Source organism: Electrophorus electricus, chromosome 7 (assembly GCF_041902795.1).
Source record: "Electrophorus electricus isolate QZ-2024a chromosome 7, ASM4190279v1, whole genome shotgun sequence".
Lineage (NCBI taxonomy): Eukaryota > Metazoa > Chordata > Actinopteri > Gymnotiformes > Gymnotidae > Electrophorus > Electrophorus electricus.
Window position 1 is genome coordinate 10,156,243 of NC_137503.1, and position 16,284 is coordinate 10,172,526.

The 16,284-nt window shown below is 49.8% G+C and overlaps 1 protein-coding gene across 1 annotated transcript in view; it reads left to right on the forward strand.

Moving 5' to 3' along the window:
* Window positions 1–16,284, forward strand: part of plxna1b (plexin A1b) — a 119,293-nt gene that overhangs the window by 9,239 nt on the left and 93,770 nt on the right. Inside the window, exon 2 of the mRNA XM_035524095.2 lies at window positions 13,206–14,567. Coding sequence (XP_035379988.2) covers window positions 13,392–14,567 — 1,176 coding nt within the window. The 5' untranslated portion in view covers window positions 13,206–13,391. The remainder of the gene's footprint in view (window positions 1–13,205; window positions 14,568–16,284) is intronic.

Below are 16,284 nucleotides of genomic sequence, written 5' to 3' on the forward strand. Positions count from 1 at the left end.
TGTTTCATATGTTGCGCGCAGTTCACTGAACTTGAGCTGTTCTTTGTCACTTCTAGCCACAGCTGGAGAAATTCTCTTAGCTGCCGATGACCATAAATCAGGGTTAGGGTTATTACAGGTTAACACCTCAGTAGCTTTAAAGTTCATGTTATGGGTTGTCTTCCATATTGAGAGAACGGAATGATTAAATAGATGGATAATAAATTCGAGCTCAGTGGAAATGATATTGCTGTAGGCCAGGCTGGGCAACCTAATTGTCTTTGAGTATTAATGAACAAGTGCTGGCAAGCTTCAATGTATTAATAGGTTTTTGTATCTGTATCTGCCTCGCAAAAGGGCCATGACACAGCAGGAAAAGAATCTTTCTTTTTACCCCCCTTTCGTTCTCGCTAGTTTCTCAGCCTGCCCCTGGAATGCCGTGTGACTTGTTGGACACACCGTGTGATTGTTTCACGTTTATTTAGCCTGTGTGTACTTACCTCAGTATGACCTAGTCTCTCTGTGGTTAAGTCAGACAGGTTTTATTTTTGTGTTCCACTGCTAGGATTCTCTCCATATCTCTCCCTTTCTGTCTCTGGCGTGTCTGTGTAAGGGTTAGCGGAGGAACTGGTCTGACCAGCCAAAGTGAAGAAGAGAGCTAGCTGAATACTTCGTCACTGGCAGTTACATACATACCCCAGTAAAGACCAGACCAGGCCATTTTATCTGGCGTTTACGAACTGATACCAACACGCCCGGCAAGATGATATCAGCCCAAATTATGCCAGGCGACTAAATAAGAACATTTACATTCAACGTCAGGACGCAACGCGTATGAATACCTTGTTCTGCCAAACCGTCCTTTGGTTCTAACTAATAGAGGGTGCCCGTTTTGGTCTGCCAGCCCAGCTAGCTACTTCACTCTGTGGGCGCCATCCATCTAGCGCGAGTGCTGAGGGACTGGTACACTCGAGCCAGCAAACGTGTACACATTGCCATCTGCCGCGAGACTTCTTTGTGCTGCACGCTCAGCCCCGCCCTCTGGAAACCACAATAAAAGCCTCTGCGTTAAGTAACGTTACATTCCAGACTGACAGGCGAGGCGAAACCCAGGTCCTGTTGGTGGACAAACTGCCATTTCACTGGCAGGAAAAACATTGTTTACATAGACGTGAACTTGAATTTATTTTTTAAAATGCAAGAAGCCATAATTGAAGCCTATTTATACACGCAAAGTTTAATACTTAGGACAGCTGGTCCATTTTAAATAATCGTTTACATATTGTTTGTTTACTTTCTCTGTTGCCAATCCTACTTTTTCTAGAAGCTAAGGTGTTGTTGGTTTTTTTTAAACTTAAAAAAGTAAAACACATAAATCATTTTTCCCAGATATACATGTTCACTGAATATATAATAACATTAAGTGGAACTATGTTGTTCCAGTCTTAAAAAAAGGGGGGAAATATGCTGCCGTCAATTTTTATGTTGTTGCCAAAATACACATATAATCTCAAGACTGAATCAACATTTGGCCACTCCTGTAAACATTCTACTCACAATAAACATTAAATCTCACATTTATTTTTCTTCCTTCTTGACTGTGGTGGTGAATATATAATCTCTACCATTTTTAAAAAAATCTTAGTGTGTTTTTGTAGAAGTGTCAATGCCAAACATATTGTTACTCGTCAATAACACAGTGTATGATGTTAAATGTGTTTTCCATATCTTTTCTCTATCAGGATCAATAGCTGATTCCTTTCTGCTGTCTTATACATTGCTGATATCCAATTAAACTTAACTTGGAGTGTTAACCGTAACCAATTCTGTCTTTAGTATTGATGTATTTACATCTACGGCATTTAGCAGACGCTCTTATCCAGAGCGACTTACAAAAGTGCTTTGTCATTTACACATAGAATATATACTAGTACAGTACAGTAGGTTAGAATCAAACATACCAATGAACTAGAATACTGTAGAATACAGCGATGAATGCTGATAACTAGAAGTACAAAATACATAAGGTCTATCTTAAACAATGATAAGTGCTATAGACAATAAGTGCTAGAGTTTGTTAACCAACATAAACAGTGCCCTACAATAAGTTCAAGTTTGGTTTATTTGTCACATACATAGTCATACACAGTACAACGCGCAGTGAAATGGTGGAACACGCAGTGAAATGGTGGAGTACTAAATTAGTCAGTCAATAATGGAGCAATGTCAGTTGTCCTTTAAATATTCTGCAAATAGCTGGGTCTTCATTCTGCGTTTGAAGACTGCAAGGGACTCTGCTGTCCGGACAGCAAGTGGGAGTTCATTCTACCATCTTGGACCCAGGAGAAGTTGTAGAGGTTTGATGGCTCTTAGAGGAAGACCAGCAAGTAGCGAGTTGCAGTAGTCTAGCTTTGAGACCACAGGAGACTGCACAAGCACCTGGGTAGCTTCCTGCGAAAGAAAGGGTCGAATCCTTCATATGTTACAAAGGAGGAATCTGCAAGACCGGGTTAGATTAGAAACCTGAGTTCAGAACGACAACTGGTTGTCCGAAGTTATGCCCAGGCTACGGGCAGCTTCGGATGGTGATACCAGGGAGTTCTCAAAGGAAACAGTAAGGTCATGGTAAGGGTTGGGAGTACCTGGGATGAACAGAAGCTCAGTTTTACTGGGGTTGAGCTTCAAGTGGTGGGCTGTCATCCATGACACAATGTCAGTCAAGCATGCCGAGATGCGTCTGGAGACCTGCGTGTCAGAGAGTGGAAAAGAAAGAAATAATTGAGTGTCATCGGCATAGCAGCGGTAGGAGAAACCAAGAGAAGATATTACATCACCAAGAGAACGAGTATACAAAGAGAAGAGAAGGGGGCCCAATACTGAGCCTTGTGGAATATTTGTTTGATTGTCGCATTCAAAAGATCATTTCATACTCTAAAATATATATATCACACAGTGTCAGCACATTAAAATGCCATACACATACACTTTTTTTTTTCTTCCATGGCTGGACCCTTTCACTAAGGTAAACATGCCCACGGGTATTGTAAAAACATTGTGCCTATAGACAGAGGCCTGTGGAAAGCTTGCTTTGTGAGTAGAAAGAGGAAATGGTTCCGTAATTGGCTCAGGCGTTCTGGCCACAATTTTTCATTTTTCAGAAAATTGCAGTAAGTAAAACTCCAATTACCACATCTAGAATTTATTCCCAGTACTTAATTACCAAACCATTAAGGTTAGTGCTGAATTGTTAAGGTTACTAGTAAAACCCTTTTTTGTGTGTGTGTGTGTGTGTGTGTGTTTGTGTGTGTGTGTGTGAGAGAGAGAATAGTAAAATAACAGCATTACTATTTACACATTTAAGGTAATGAGTAGATGTGGACAGTAGATGTGGACACATTGTCTGAGTGTATGAATATGAATTTGATATTTTTGTGTTGGTTACATGATTGGGAATTTTAAAAGAGGGAAAACTGATGATTGGCAGCTAAAATAGTTGTCAGAGTTCTTTTAAGTAAGAAGTAAGTCAGTAAGACTGAAAACACTCCATGCTTTTCTTTTTATTTCTGCTTTGCAGTTTCAGTACTGTCAAAGGTTTTGAGTGATGCCTGGAATTAGACATCTAAAAATAATGCAAAAGATTGCACTGTACACTCCATCAATGTACACATTTTGGTCAAAGTGCAACACAGAGGCATGGGAATTTTAGGGAAATGAACTTGTTTTGACATGCTTTGAACTCAGTTTGAACCGGTCATGTGTGAATAAATATGTGCCAATAAGGAGTGTGTTATGTGAGTGTTTTTTGGTGTGCAAAACGACTCCCACACTTAAAAGTTTCCTGCGAGGGAACAAGCCAGATGCTCCGGGATTTCTAGAGTGTTGTAAGTGGCCGTGTGTTTTGTAGCACCCAGCTTAACAGGCAGTTGGGAAATTCTGGTGTCGCGACCCAGACTATCGATTCAGAAGAAGCCGAGGTGGTTTTGCAGTCGAGATGCATTTCCTGTGTGTTTTGAAAGCTCATAAACTAGTCCGCCGGTCCGTTCTGCGCGGCCTGGCCACGATCCTTTAAGACGAGGCTAAAACGCGAAACTACAGCATTTTCTAGAACGTTCTCAACATTTTCTATAAAGTTCTCAATCTTATTTTGACGACAAATGACTGGAATGCTCTAGATGTTGGTGAATGCTGTTTATAGTCTTACGTTACAGATCAGGTACATACGTTATTACATCTGCGTGTGTTTGAGTGTGTGGTCAAGGAAGTAGGGTTATGGCTCTGACTCTCAGGCCTAAGGCAATGCGTGTCTCACTCTCAGGAGTTTGAAATGTAGATTTTGGCTGAAGGTGCTGGTATTTAAAGAGCATGAGGCAAGAGACCAGCCTGGATCTGGCCTCTTTTAAAAAGTTTTTTCTAACAGCGTCGTTTGCATGGGAAGAATTCCAGTGCTGTGTTTGGAGGACGGACAGTGAGGAATTTACCAAACCTACGCCCTTGCTTCTCCTGCCAGAGGAGAGTGTGAGGCAGGCGAATAGAGGAGGAGAAGAAGGGGAGTGGACCAATTTTGTGTGTGTATGTCTCTTTGTGTCTCCTCTCTCCTGCTCTCTCGCTGTGTATGTGGTTTCTAACCATGTGTTTAGGCTGCAGTGAAAGATAGTGGAGATGAGTGATTAAGGGAGAGCGTGAGAGACTGACTGAGCTGACTCAGATTTAAATTGAACTCTTTCTATTCCAGTCTTTTGTTTTTTACACACACACACACACACACACACACTCACTTAGTCACCGAGACTCTCTCTCTCTCGTGCTCTCTCTCTCTCCTTCCTTCCTCTATTCTGTGACTTTGTGGCCTTCTGGAAACCAACCCGACGTTTTGGGTTTGCCTTCTTCCCTGTCTCTGTCCAACCGTTTCACTCTCCTTCTCCTGTTCTCCTCACTCTTTAGCGCTGGCCCATATCCAGAAGGGCACACAGCACATCTCGCGCTGATTTCAGGGAAGTCGAGTTCCATTTCTTCCACAGCCTCTTAACTGCTGAACGTCACCGCATGCGCGGGTGTCCAAGCGTGCATGCCGTAGATGCACTTTAAGGGCTGGCCCGTGGAACCACTGATGACAGATTGCACAATACGGATGCGTAACTCCAAAGCTACATATTTCAGCTGGCGAGGAATGTCACGCAACACCCTTTTGTCTTGGGCACGTGCCTGTTTTTGAGAGGGTGCGTATGAAAGAGAGAGGGAGGGAGGGAGGTAAGAGAAAGAAAAAGCTTGCAGTACAGGAGTAATTCGACCAGTGTGACGGCTTTTTTTTTTTTTGGATTGTCTTTGTATATTTGATTACCAACGATTTCAACCAATCACTAAACATCTACAAATGAAAGTAATTTGTCCAATTACTTATGAACCCCTGAAAGAGCCAGAGCTATGTCTAAAGCATGCTGAACTCTGGTGGGACCAGTAGACTAATATATCTAATATATTTTGCTCATGGCTTGCAAATCCAGGGTTTTGTCGCTGTAGCGTCCCTGTCCTAATACATGCAGCCACGGGATACACATGTGCTCTCCCGCATGCTTAAGCGTCAGGCTCTCATTCATCTTCATGCCAGGGGCCCCATTTAAATAGATGCGTGGCTGTGGCCCCGGGGAGGCTGGCCAATCAGAGTGCTGGCCGCACTTCACTAAAGGAGATTGCAGTGAAAAATCAGCTTGATTTGATTGCACCGCTCGCTGTCAGTCATTTGATTGGCAGAGACATGCCGGGGATTCCAGGGTGGATGCTAGAAGCTACTTACCTCCTGAGCTCACCTAAAGAAAGCTCGCCAACATTCTGTCTTTCTGGCTGTCTCCCACTTGGCACTCTCGTGCTCTCTCTCTCTCTCTCTCTCTCTGTGTGTGTGTGTGTGTGTGTGCGCGCACATCCATATCACAGGACAAGGTGTTACACCTAAATCTAGTCCTCTGATACTGTCACTTACAGCGGAATGTAGTGGTAAGTGTTGTTTGAGTGTTTTGTCCTAAGGGAAAAAACAGTCATGCCTGCCTGTCAAGATGACTCCCAAATTACGCATCACACTTTCAGGTTGTGTTGTGTTGTGTTGTGTTTTTTGGGGGGTTTTTTTGTGCATGCGTGTCCTCTTGACCAGTGTGTGTGCGTGTGCGTGTTTGTACTTTAATGTTTGGTGTTAGTGAGTGTACAGGTTATTTTACAGGTTATTCTATGGCTAGGTTGAGAGGAAGGCCATTGCCATGCTCACCGCGGTAACACTTCCCCACATCTTCCTGATCACGTTCCTGGCTGTGTGCGGGGGAGCTTCTGCCTGGATGTTAAGGGCTTCACAAACAAGTGGAGAGAGTGATGCGGAAATAAGACGCTCCAGTCCGCTACGGCTCGCTCACACACTTTCTCATCCGCCGACATCGCGGTCTCCCTCCGTGAACTGATCAGCACCTACTGTGCGAAAACACTTAAGCTCCGCCACTGCTGAAAAGTATAGAACTTTGTTCTCTCTCACTCCCTCTCTGTTGTGCGCTCTCCCTCGCACGCACACGCGCACACGCACAGTTACAACTGGCAAAAATCTGCAATTCAATTAAGAGTTTAATTTGTGTTTAAGATGCAAATGTACCCTTTCTGATAATGAGAACGCTAAGCAGGGAAAGAGACGGAGGGCTTATTTGGTGTGTTAGTGCACTTATTCATTAGCTGAGTGTCGCTGTGTCAACACACACACACACACACACACACACACACACACTCAGGAAATTGTATTATTTGTCTGTAAAGGTCAGAAAAATAGTTTCAAGATTGGCACAGAAGAATCCAGGGGAAAATGTGGATTGTGCCACTCTGCTGTAGTCCAGACCCACCCCCGCACCCCCCTGTGACTCTCTGGCCCCCTTCGCCTTAGGAAGTGAACATTAGCTAGGGGTGTGTGGGTGGGTGGGTGGTTTAAGTTGCTCAAGATGGTAATTTGCTTATTGTTTACAGTAAAGATGTAACAGGCTATGAGAAGCCGTCCCTCAGTAGTGTGGCGTGTTGGAATGAAATCTGTCTCTGTCGGTTAGTCTCTCTCTCTCTCTCCCGTTTTCTCCCCCTGCATTCTTTTCACTCACTATCGCCTTTGGTGTTCCACCAACCTCTGTGTGCTCATCTTATTTCAGATCATGTTTCTCTTTATTTCTGCCTCTCTCTCTCTATCTCCTCGTCTCCCCCTGTTCTCTTGCTCACTGTCAACACCCCTTTCTCCCAGTGTTGAGCTAAAGAGGGAAGGCCCTTCTTGGTTTGTGGGACTTAACGCAATAAATAAGAGTTGCTGCTTGTTCTCACTCACTCACTCACTCACTCAGACTCTCTCTCTCATATGATCAAGGATGCATGTGGTGGTGTATATGCTTCACTGCGTATGTGTGCTGGCTGACCTTGGAAATCAGGAGGCTTAGAGGTGTGTGTGTGTGTGTGTGTGTGTGTGTCTGTATGTGTGTGTCTGTATGTGTGTGTCTGTATGTGTGTGTCTGTGTGTGTGTGTCTGTGTGTGTGTGTCTGTGTGTGTGTGTCTGTGTGTGTGTGTGTGTGTGTGAGAGAGAATAAGGAGAGAAAGTATATTCCCACAAGTGCCTCTCCCCTCCTCCCGTTCCCTCCAGTCTGTTAACCCAGTAAGCATGGCAAGCACCATGCCAGTTCAGGAAGTGAAGTGAACAGCTCCCGAGGCTGCCACTCGCCGCCAGACGGTGAGGCGATGTGCCGGGTTTTATTAGACACGACACCTCGCACAAGATCGGTTCTGCCTCGGTGCTGAACGCCCCCCAACCCCCCTTCACAGCCCTTTCTGTCTGTGAAGGTGCACGGCCAGACGTCCAGGCTCGGACACGTCCAACGCGGAGATGAATGCAAATAACGCCTGGGTGTCGGCCCTTTTGGTCCAATGCCGTTCCTGGTTAGAAATGTAAGTTTCTTATCTGAGCATCACCTGATGCGAAGGCCAATTTTATGAAGGGAGTTTGTTAGTGGTTGAGTGCGTGTGAGTGTGTGTGGGCTAGGGTCTATTGACTGATAACATTGACAGAACCAGTAGAGCACTGATAGCTATAGTGTAAATGCTGAGGTCACCCCTAAGATTCATTTCCTTAATCTCTCTCTGTCTCCCTGCCTCTCTCATATACACTAATAGTAATGAAGGTGGGTGGGGTGGGCGGAGCAGGTTAGTTCACCACGTCCTAAGAGCAGAGGTCACCTCCCTGCACCCGCGTCTCCTCCCCCTGCACCTGGGTCTCCTCCCCTCCCCTGCATCTGGGTCTCCTCCCCACCGCTCTCCCTGACAGCCTCCCGACGGGCCGCGTCCGGGCTGAGCCTTTGGGAGGGCTGCGTGCAGAGATGAAGTTGGGAGTCGATGTTGGACACCCAGATACGGCCATGCAAGATCTTGCTCCTTAACACAAACCTACACACACCAACTCTGGAAAGCCGACGAGCGGTCTGTTCTAGGAGGTGGGAAGCCACTGAAACGTAGCAGGCACCGGTCAGTGACGTGTTCGGGCGGCACAGCGGACCAGCCTGCCCAGCCCGGCTTGCCTCGCCGCACACGACCCCTAACCATCACCCCCAAACAGCCGGTACCATGGCTTATCGGACCACGCCACGTACCGCCGGCCGTCCGTGGTCCAGTTAGCAACCTCACAGGCCTAGATGAGTCCGCCTTCTGCTGTCACAACCCACGGAAGCTAAATAATGCGGCACCGACTGCAGGACACGCACGTGGGGCCTCCAGCGCGGAATGTCGATTTCTGACAACTGTGGCCCGTGATGCCGCAGCTCGAGGAATGTTAAATGCCCACGTGGCCTGGGGAGCGGAATGTCTCGTCCGCCCGGCACCCACTGTCGTACCTCGGATAACCCGCTCCGCCAATCCATGAGCAGGCTGACCAGTGCTCAGCCTCACTTGTAAGATAGTACCTCCTGGCTCGTACAGGAGTGGGCGTGGCCAAACCCTCTCCTGAGGTGACACGGGCTCGTAATCAGGTCCCATGCTGCAATCCCGCGATGTTTGGTACATAACGCGCAAACGCCTATCGTCCTTCCTGCTGTTTTCTCTGGATGGTTGAAGCAGCTGTGCGGTAGTGAGTAAAAGAGAGAAAGTGGGTGCTGGAAAGTTTGGGGGGGCTGGACCTGTTTCCCCTGTTTCAGAACCCCCCCCTCGCTGCTCACTTTCTCTTGCTCTCCCTCTTTTTTCAGGGAGGGCTTGGCCGGGAGGTGGGGGGGGAGTCGTCAGGAACTGCACCTGTTTCTCTCTCTCACACACACACACACACACACACATACACAGAGTGCTGTTTCTGTCCTTGGGGAGTAATACTGTAGGTTTGACCTGAGGACAAGGCCTTTCATCACAGACACTCTTTAAATACATGGATGTCAACTTACCCTCAACACACACACACACACACACACACACACACACACACACACACACACACACACAACTGTTCATACCCCAACAACAGACACCCACCCACACAACTGTTCACACCCCAACAACACAGACACACACACAGAACTGTTCACACACCCAGCCTCATGCGCTCTATGTCAGATTAATTCTGTTTATTGCTGAAAACATGAGGACGGGTGTGTGTGTGTGTGTGTGTGTAAGTGTGTGTAGAGAGCTGATGACGGAGGGTTCTATTAAATGAGACAGAAGTGCATCTGTTTGGAGTATTCAGGGCACGGCAGCTGCCATTCCCATCACAGCCTGTCACACACACACACACACACACACACACACACAGAGCTAACTATGCAGTGCTTTTACACTGGTGAATTCTTTTGATTTGTAATAGATAGAGTGTAGTTAGTGTTCTAGCCCTAGTCAGCTGTGTGTGAGCGCGTGCGTGTGTGCATCTGTGTGTGCGTGTGTGTGAGTGCGCGTACATGCAATAGCCGATGCGCTCAAGTTTTGTTTGGGTGTTTAATTATTAGGGTAAGGAGATGTGACACCAGCATCTTGGTGCGGAGCAGCATGTCATGTAAACGCCACGGTCCTGTCCACCACTACCCCACAGATACGCTGAAGGCCACCGTGATGCCATGATGCCATGTCTGTGTTTGCCTTCAGTGCTTTTAAAGGTGCCTTAGTTTTGAAAAAACATTGGTTTGTGTGGGTGTTGATGTGGGTGTCGATGTGGGTGTGTGTAGATGTCCTGTACAGCTGTGTGAGTATTTTAGCACTGTCATACAATTTAGTGTTGTTTTCTGTATACTGCTGTGTTAAGAATACACAATTTCCCAGCTCCCTCTTTCTCCCCGCTCTCTCTCTCTTCCCTCCTTCCCCTGCTCCCTCTTTCTCCCCGCTCTCTCTCTTCCCTCCTTCCCCTGCTCCCTCTTTCTCCCCGCTCTCTCTCTCTTCCCTCCTTCCCCTGCTCCCTCTTTCTCACCCCCCCCCTTTTCTGAAGCCAGTGCTGTAATTGATATGCCACAAGCAATAAATCAGCAGTCAGCCCTGCCACCACACCCTATTATCTAAGGAGACAGGTTTAGCGGGCTGTCCAGGAGCTCCGTCTGGGTGTGCGTGCGTGCGTGTGTGCGTGCGTGCGCGTGTGTGCGTGCGCGTGTGTGCGTGCGCGTGTGTGCGTGCGTGTGTGTGTGTGCGTGTGTGTGTGTGCGTGCGCGCGGAGAGTTTTCGAGTGCTCGCGAGAGGAGTTGAGCACAGGCCGGATACAGAGGCCGCCTGCTGCCTCCGGAGTCGGAGCGTCGCAGGCTGCAAGGTGCAAGGAAGCGACCAGAGCCTTTCTTGCTCTCCTCCCGGATTCCTCCACCCCCGCTGGACGCGTTCGTCGCGCCCCTCCCCTGTTCTTTCCCTCACTGGCCGTGATTTCGAAAGCTCCCTCGTTCCAAGTTTTCATTTTGCGTTTTCATCTTGCGAATAGGTTTTGTGTCCGCATCATGAAAGGAAATTGAAATTTAAGCGTTAAAAAGGCACACGGAAATTGAAATACAGAAGAGTTCGGAGAAGCTCGAATGCCTTTAGGCAAATTGGAAATGGAGAGGGTTTGTTTTATCAGGGGGAGAGTTGGTGTTTTCCCAACTGTCCGTCAGGGGTTGTGGACTGCGGTGTTGAGAGGGTTCCGTGGCCTGCCCCAACCTGCTGCTCTTCCACTTCTGCATGCCAGCTATGACCCAGCTGTGTGTGTGTTTGTTTTTGTGTGTGTGTTGGAGTGGAGCAGCGATGGCATTTCACCCATTACTGCGCCTCATAACAACGTGAGGGCACACAGATGCAATTTGTCATGAAATTTACAATCTGCTACATCGAGGCTGATCTTCTCAAATGAAGAGAAATGAACACAGAGACAGTCTCCTACACGTTATAGTCTCTCCCCATCTCTCATTCTCTCTCACTCACACACACACCTGCACACACCCGCACACACGGTACATAAATGACATGCCTAAATAAGCCAGGCTCCATGGCCACTGTTGGTTTTAAATTGACATCTGTTCTGGGTGCACAATGCAGTTATATAGAGTAGAGAGTCAGAATGCCATTTGTTCTATGGCAAACCCATCATCTGATCGTGTCTGATCTTAAAGCTATCCGAGTGACCTCTTCCACAGCAGTGCACTCCAGACGGACCTGCACGGATTCTCACGCTCTGCAGGGACGCAAAAGAGGAACTTGCACAAACCCATCCTTCTAGGTTCCGACACGTCCATTTCCGGGTCCCAAAAAGGGGTTTAGCTGAATCTCCTCCGCCAGATTTGGGATTCGAGCCGGCGCTCGCGTGCAGCTATCGGTTCGGATCTCCCACCCCCCCGCCCCCGCTCTGATGCATTCTAATTGCCCTGCCTCCTCTGGCAGGTCTGGCCTCGGAGACCCCGCCTCACCCAACCCCCTGCACCCCCACCCGCCCTGCCACGCCCCCGCTCTCTCCCTCTGGCCCGCGGGAGCCGTGCGGAGTGACTCCCCCCCGCCCTCCCCTCGTCCTTGGGGATGATGGACAGATAAGACGGCCCTCAATCACACGCTGTAGGAAAGGGGCGGACGAGATAAGGAGGCGTGGGGGGGGCCTGCTGCCCTCAGCCGCCTAGCCGCATCCCCGCTCCCCCCCCCTCCTCCTCGGTTTCCTCTCGACCCCCAAGGCCCTGGAGTCCGAAGGCCCTTGAGGAGCATTGACTTCGCCGCCGTGGGAAGTCCTGTGGACAGAACCTTAAAAAAAAATCACAAGCCCAGCTAGATGGGAGTTCACCAGCACCGGGTCTGGTACTGCGCAGGGGGAAAAAAAAATCCTCCCGATGCCACTGGTCAGAGTCCAGCTGCCGCGCCGTGACCTAACGGGCCTCGTTAACCTGCTTACACTGAGAAGTCTCGGCCCATTAGCCCAGATATCGAATACGAACGGGGATATGAAGCATGACATTAACCTACATGTGGAAATACAGACTGAGCCTAATGGATCTTTTGCACACTCCACTTATTGACATCTGCGCAGAACGATTAGTCACCGTGGCCTGTGCGGACCGGGGCGAAACTACTTCAAAGTCGGGGCGGGGGCGGGGCTGAGGGGTGTGGATTTTGGCAGTTCAAACAGCATGTATGTTTTCGCCTTTCGTCCGTGTGCTTTGGGCAGAATGTTCGTAACGGGCCATTTTCCACGGGGCACGCGAGCAGACCGGCGTGTATACACCCCGGTCGGGATAACGGTGCAGTCGGCCCAGCAGTGACGGTTAAGCTATGGATATGCACATGAAGTGCATAGAGAGGAACTTGAATAGGTTTCCCTATTCACTGAAGAGTTCATTTCCCAATACCTCTCGGAAAAGACGTGTGCGTGTGTGTGTGTGTGAGTCTGAGACAGAGAGAATACTTAATCTGCAAAAAGCTCCTGTCAAGACACTTGGCGATAACGGATGCGTTATGAATTTGTTGAAGAGACTGCACAGTCGCGCTGCTCTTCCGTGATGAGTCGGCACGCCGTCCGTCCCCCAGTCCGTCTCCGCGATCCTCGCCATTTGTCTCGGTAATTAAATGTTGTCGGGGTCTAAACCCCCCCCCCCCCCCGACCGCGTTAGTCACGGCCATTTATTTCACGCAGATGATATCGTCTTTAAGGTTTCCTCATGGCTCCAAACACCCCCCCACCCCCACCCCCCACCCCCGCCGTCGCCTTTGGACCGATGGGAAAAGTTCCGATCATGCTGAAATTTGATTGGTTTCTCCCTTTGTTGTCTTTCAGGGCCCTCGGCCGGCGAGTCTCAACAGCGTTGAGGAGAGAAGAGAAGGGAACACTGTGAAGGTTGACTCTCCGCCTGCTCTCATTGGTTGAATCTGCACATACACGTCACGGCGCTCAACTAAGACCGTCGGAGAAAGAGAGCGAACGTACCGCCCCTACTGTCTGCCGCGAAGCCCCAGAGCTGACATGTGGCCTCAGGCAGGGCCCCGCCGTGCCCCCTGCCCAGGGCGAGCGCTCCTGCTCGGCCTGCTGGCCCTCTCCGCGGTCCCTCGGCCCGCGGGGGGCGCCGCCGAGCCCTTCCGGAGTTTCTCGCCGGCGGAGTGGGGGCTCACCCACCTGGCCGTGCACAATGGCACGGGCGAGGTGTATGTGGGCGCCGTCAACTGGATCTACAAGCTCTCCAGCAACCTGACCAGGCTCCGGAGCCACATGACCGGGCCGGTGGTGGACAACGAGAAGTGCTACCCACCGCCCAGCGTGCAGTCGTGCCCGCACGACCTGGCACAGACGGACAACGTCAACAAGCTGCTGCTAGTGGACTACGGGCAGAACCGTCTGATCGCCTGCGGCAGCGCCTCGCAGGGCATCTGCCAGTTCCTCCGGCTGGACGACCTGTTCAAGCTGGGCGAGCCACACCACCGCAAGGAGCACTACCTGTCCAGCGTGGCGGAGGCGGGCACCATGTCAGGCGTCATCGTCTCGGACGGCGAGCGTGGCAAGCTGTTCGTGGGCACGCCCATCGACGGCAAGTCGGAGTACTTCCCCACACTGTCCAGCCGCAAGCTGACGACCAACGAGGAGGACGCCGACATGTTCAGCTTCGTCTACCAAGACGAGTTCGTGTCGTCGCAGCTGAAGATCCCGTCAGACACGCTGTCCAAGTTCCCGGCGTTCGACATCTACTACGTATACGGCTTCGGCAGCGAGCAGTTCGTCTACTACCTGACGCTGCAGCTGGACACGCAGCTCACCTCGCCCGACGCCAGCGGCGAGCAGTTCTTCACCTCCAAGATCGTGCGCCTATGCGTGGATGACCCCAAGTTCTACTCGTACGTGGAGTTCCCCATTGGCTGCAGCCGCGACGGCGTGGAGTACCGCCTCATCCAGGACGCCTACCTCAGCAAGCCCGGCCGGCAGCTGGCTGGCGCGCTGGGCGTGTCCGAGAGTGAGGACATCCTTTTCACCGTCTTTGCGCAGGGCCAGAAGAACCGGGCCAAGCCGCCCAAGGAGACGGCCCTGTGCCTGTTCACGCTGCGCCGCGTCAAGGAGAAGATCAAGGAGAGGATCCAGTCGTGCTACCGTGGAGAGGGCAAGCTCTCGCTGCCCTGGCTGCTCAACAAGGAGCTGGCCTGCATCAACTCGGTGAGTCCGGCCTGCCCCTTACGGCCTCCAATTAAAACGCAGCAGGAAATGCTGAAATCGGCGCTGAATTCTCAGTCAGGTACCCAATGAATTAAGAACATTTGTTTGTTTATGTATGCTTTTAGATTTTGCTTTTTTGGACCAAGCAAAGGATATTGTGGGGGGGGGAAACCAAACCAAAACAAAACAAAACAAAAAAGGCTCTTGTTTTATGGTTCGTGACGGCTCCCGGTCCTCCTGCTCCGAACGACAGGAGCTTTCCCACAGGCGCACGAAACGGCCGGCGCGCAGGGGAACGTCTCTGGGGGGCCTTTTCCCTTTGACGAGCCTCCCCATGTTCGAGGCTCCGCTGCCCACACCAGTTGAGTTCTGCGCGCTGTGACTGAGCTTTTCTGAGACGGTGCTTTGCCTCCCCTGGGAAACGCGTCCGGGAGCACGAGGGAGACGTTTATCAGAATCGTCTACCCGTGTGTACAGATATGCATCTACATATCCATCTGTGTCTGTAGATATGCATCTGTATATCTGTTTCTGTATGGATACGTGTGGTCAATTTTGTAACTGAGACAATGGTAGGAGAAATCTAGGCTCTCTCTCTCTCTCTCTCTCTCTCTCTCTCTCTCTCTCTCTCTCTCTCTCTCTCTCTCTCTCTCTCTCTCTCTCTCTCTCTCTCTCTCTCTCTCTCTCTCTCTCTCCCTCCCTCCCACCTTTCATTATTTAGTCAGACAGGGACATCATTAGTTCAGCTGACTGGATTTCTCAGCCCTTTCTTTCTCTCTCGCTCACTCTCTTAATTCATTTAGAGAATCCTGATTCTGTCCTTGCTGCCATCAGAGTATTTCTCTCTTTCTCTCTCTCTCTCTCTCTCCCTCTTTCTTTCCTTCTTTCCGATCTGGCACTCTGACTTTGATTTAGCTAGTTAAAGGGTCAAATCAAGTCAGTTAAAGTTAAGACCCCCAACAGCTGATTCATTTTCAGCCTATCAAGCAGCACTTCCAGGAGCTCAGTGCTGGGGCTGTTTCACACTGCTTAAAACGGCCTCGCTATATATTTGGAAGTTACGAAACATTCATAACAATTTACACGAGCCTCCGACGTATTAAAGCGGATGCTGATGCATGGCATTATTCGTGCGCAGTTGCAGCGCAGTTTGCTCGGGACTCTCTAACACAGACCCAGAGTCTCTCGACTCGACTCTCGGTGCTTGGAGGAAGTGGGCACCAGACCTGGATTCGTCTTAGTCTGGGACTGAGCTGCGTCGCCAGTGGGGAAATGTCCTCCGAAACCCTGATCTGTGTACTGGACAGCATCGCACCTGAAGCTCTGACCGAGGGCGGTTTCGGACATGGGTAGCAACGTGGGGGCGGGGGAAGGGTCGGAAGCAATCTTGCAGGCGCACCACGCCTGCGCGTCTGACGAGTCAGCGACCCCCTGTCGCGTGGGTCAGTAAGGCCAGTGAATATTTAATTTAATTATTATTATTATTATTTTTTTTTTACTTTACGTCGGACCACATGGTATAGTCATCACCGCGCTGCAGTGGGTTGCTCGTTTAATAGGTCAGAATTGAAGCTGTGGTCAGCAGACACGCTTGACCCCTTGACTGAGATCTGAAGCCAGGCCAGCATCTGGTTAGTGGAGGTTGAGATTCAGCGTTACAGGATGCGACGGAGCTCTTTTGATGTGCGTGTATGTGTGTGAGGGAGGGAGGGAGGGA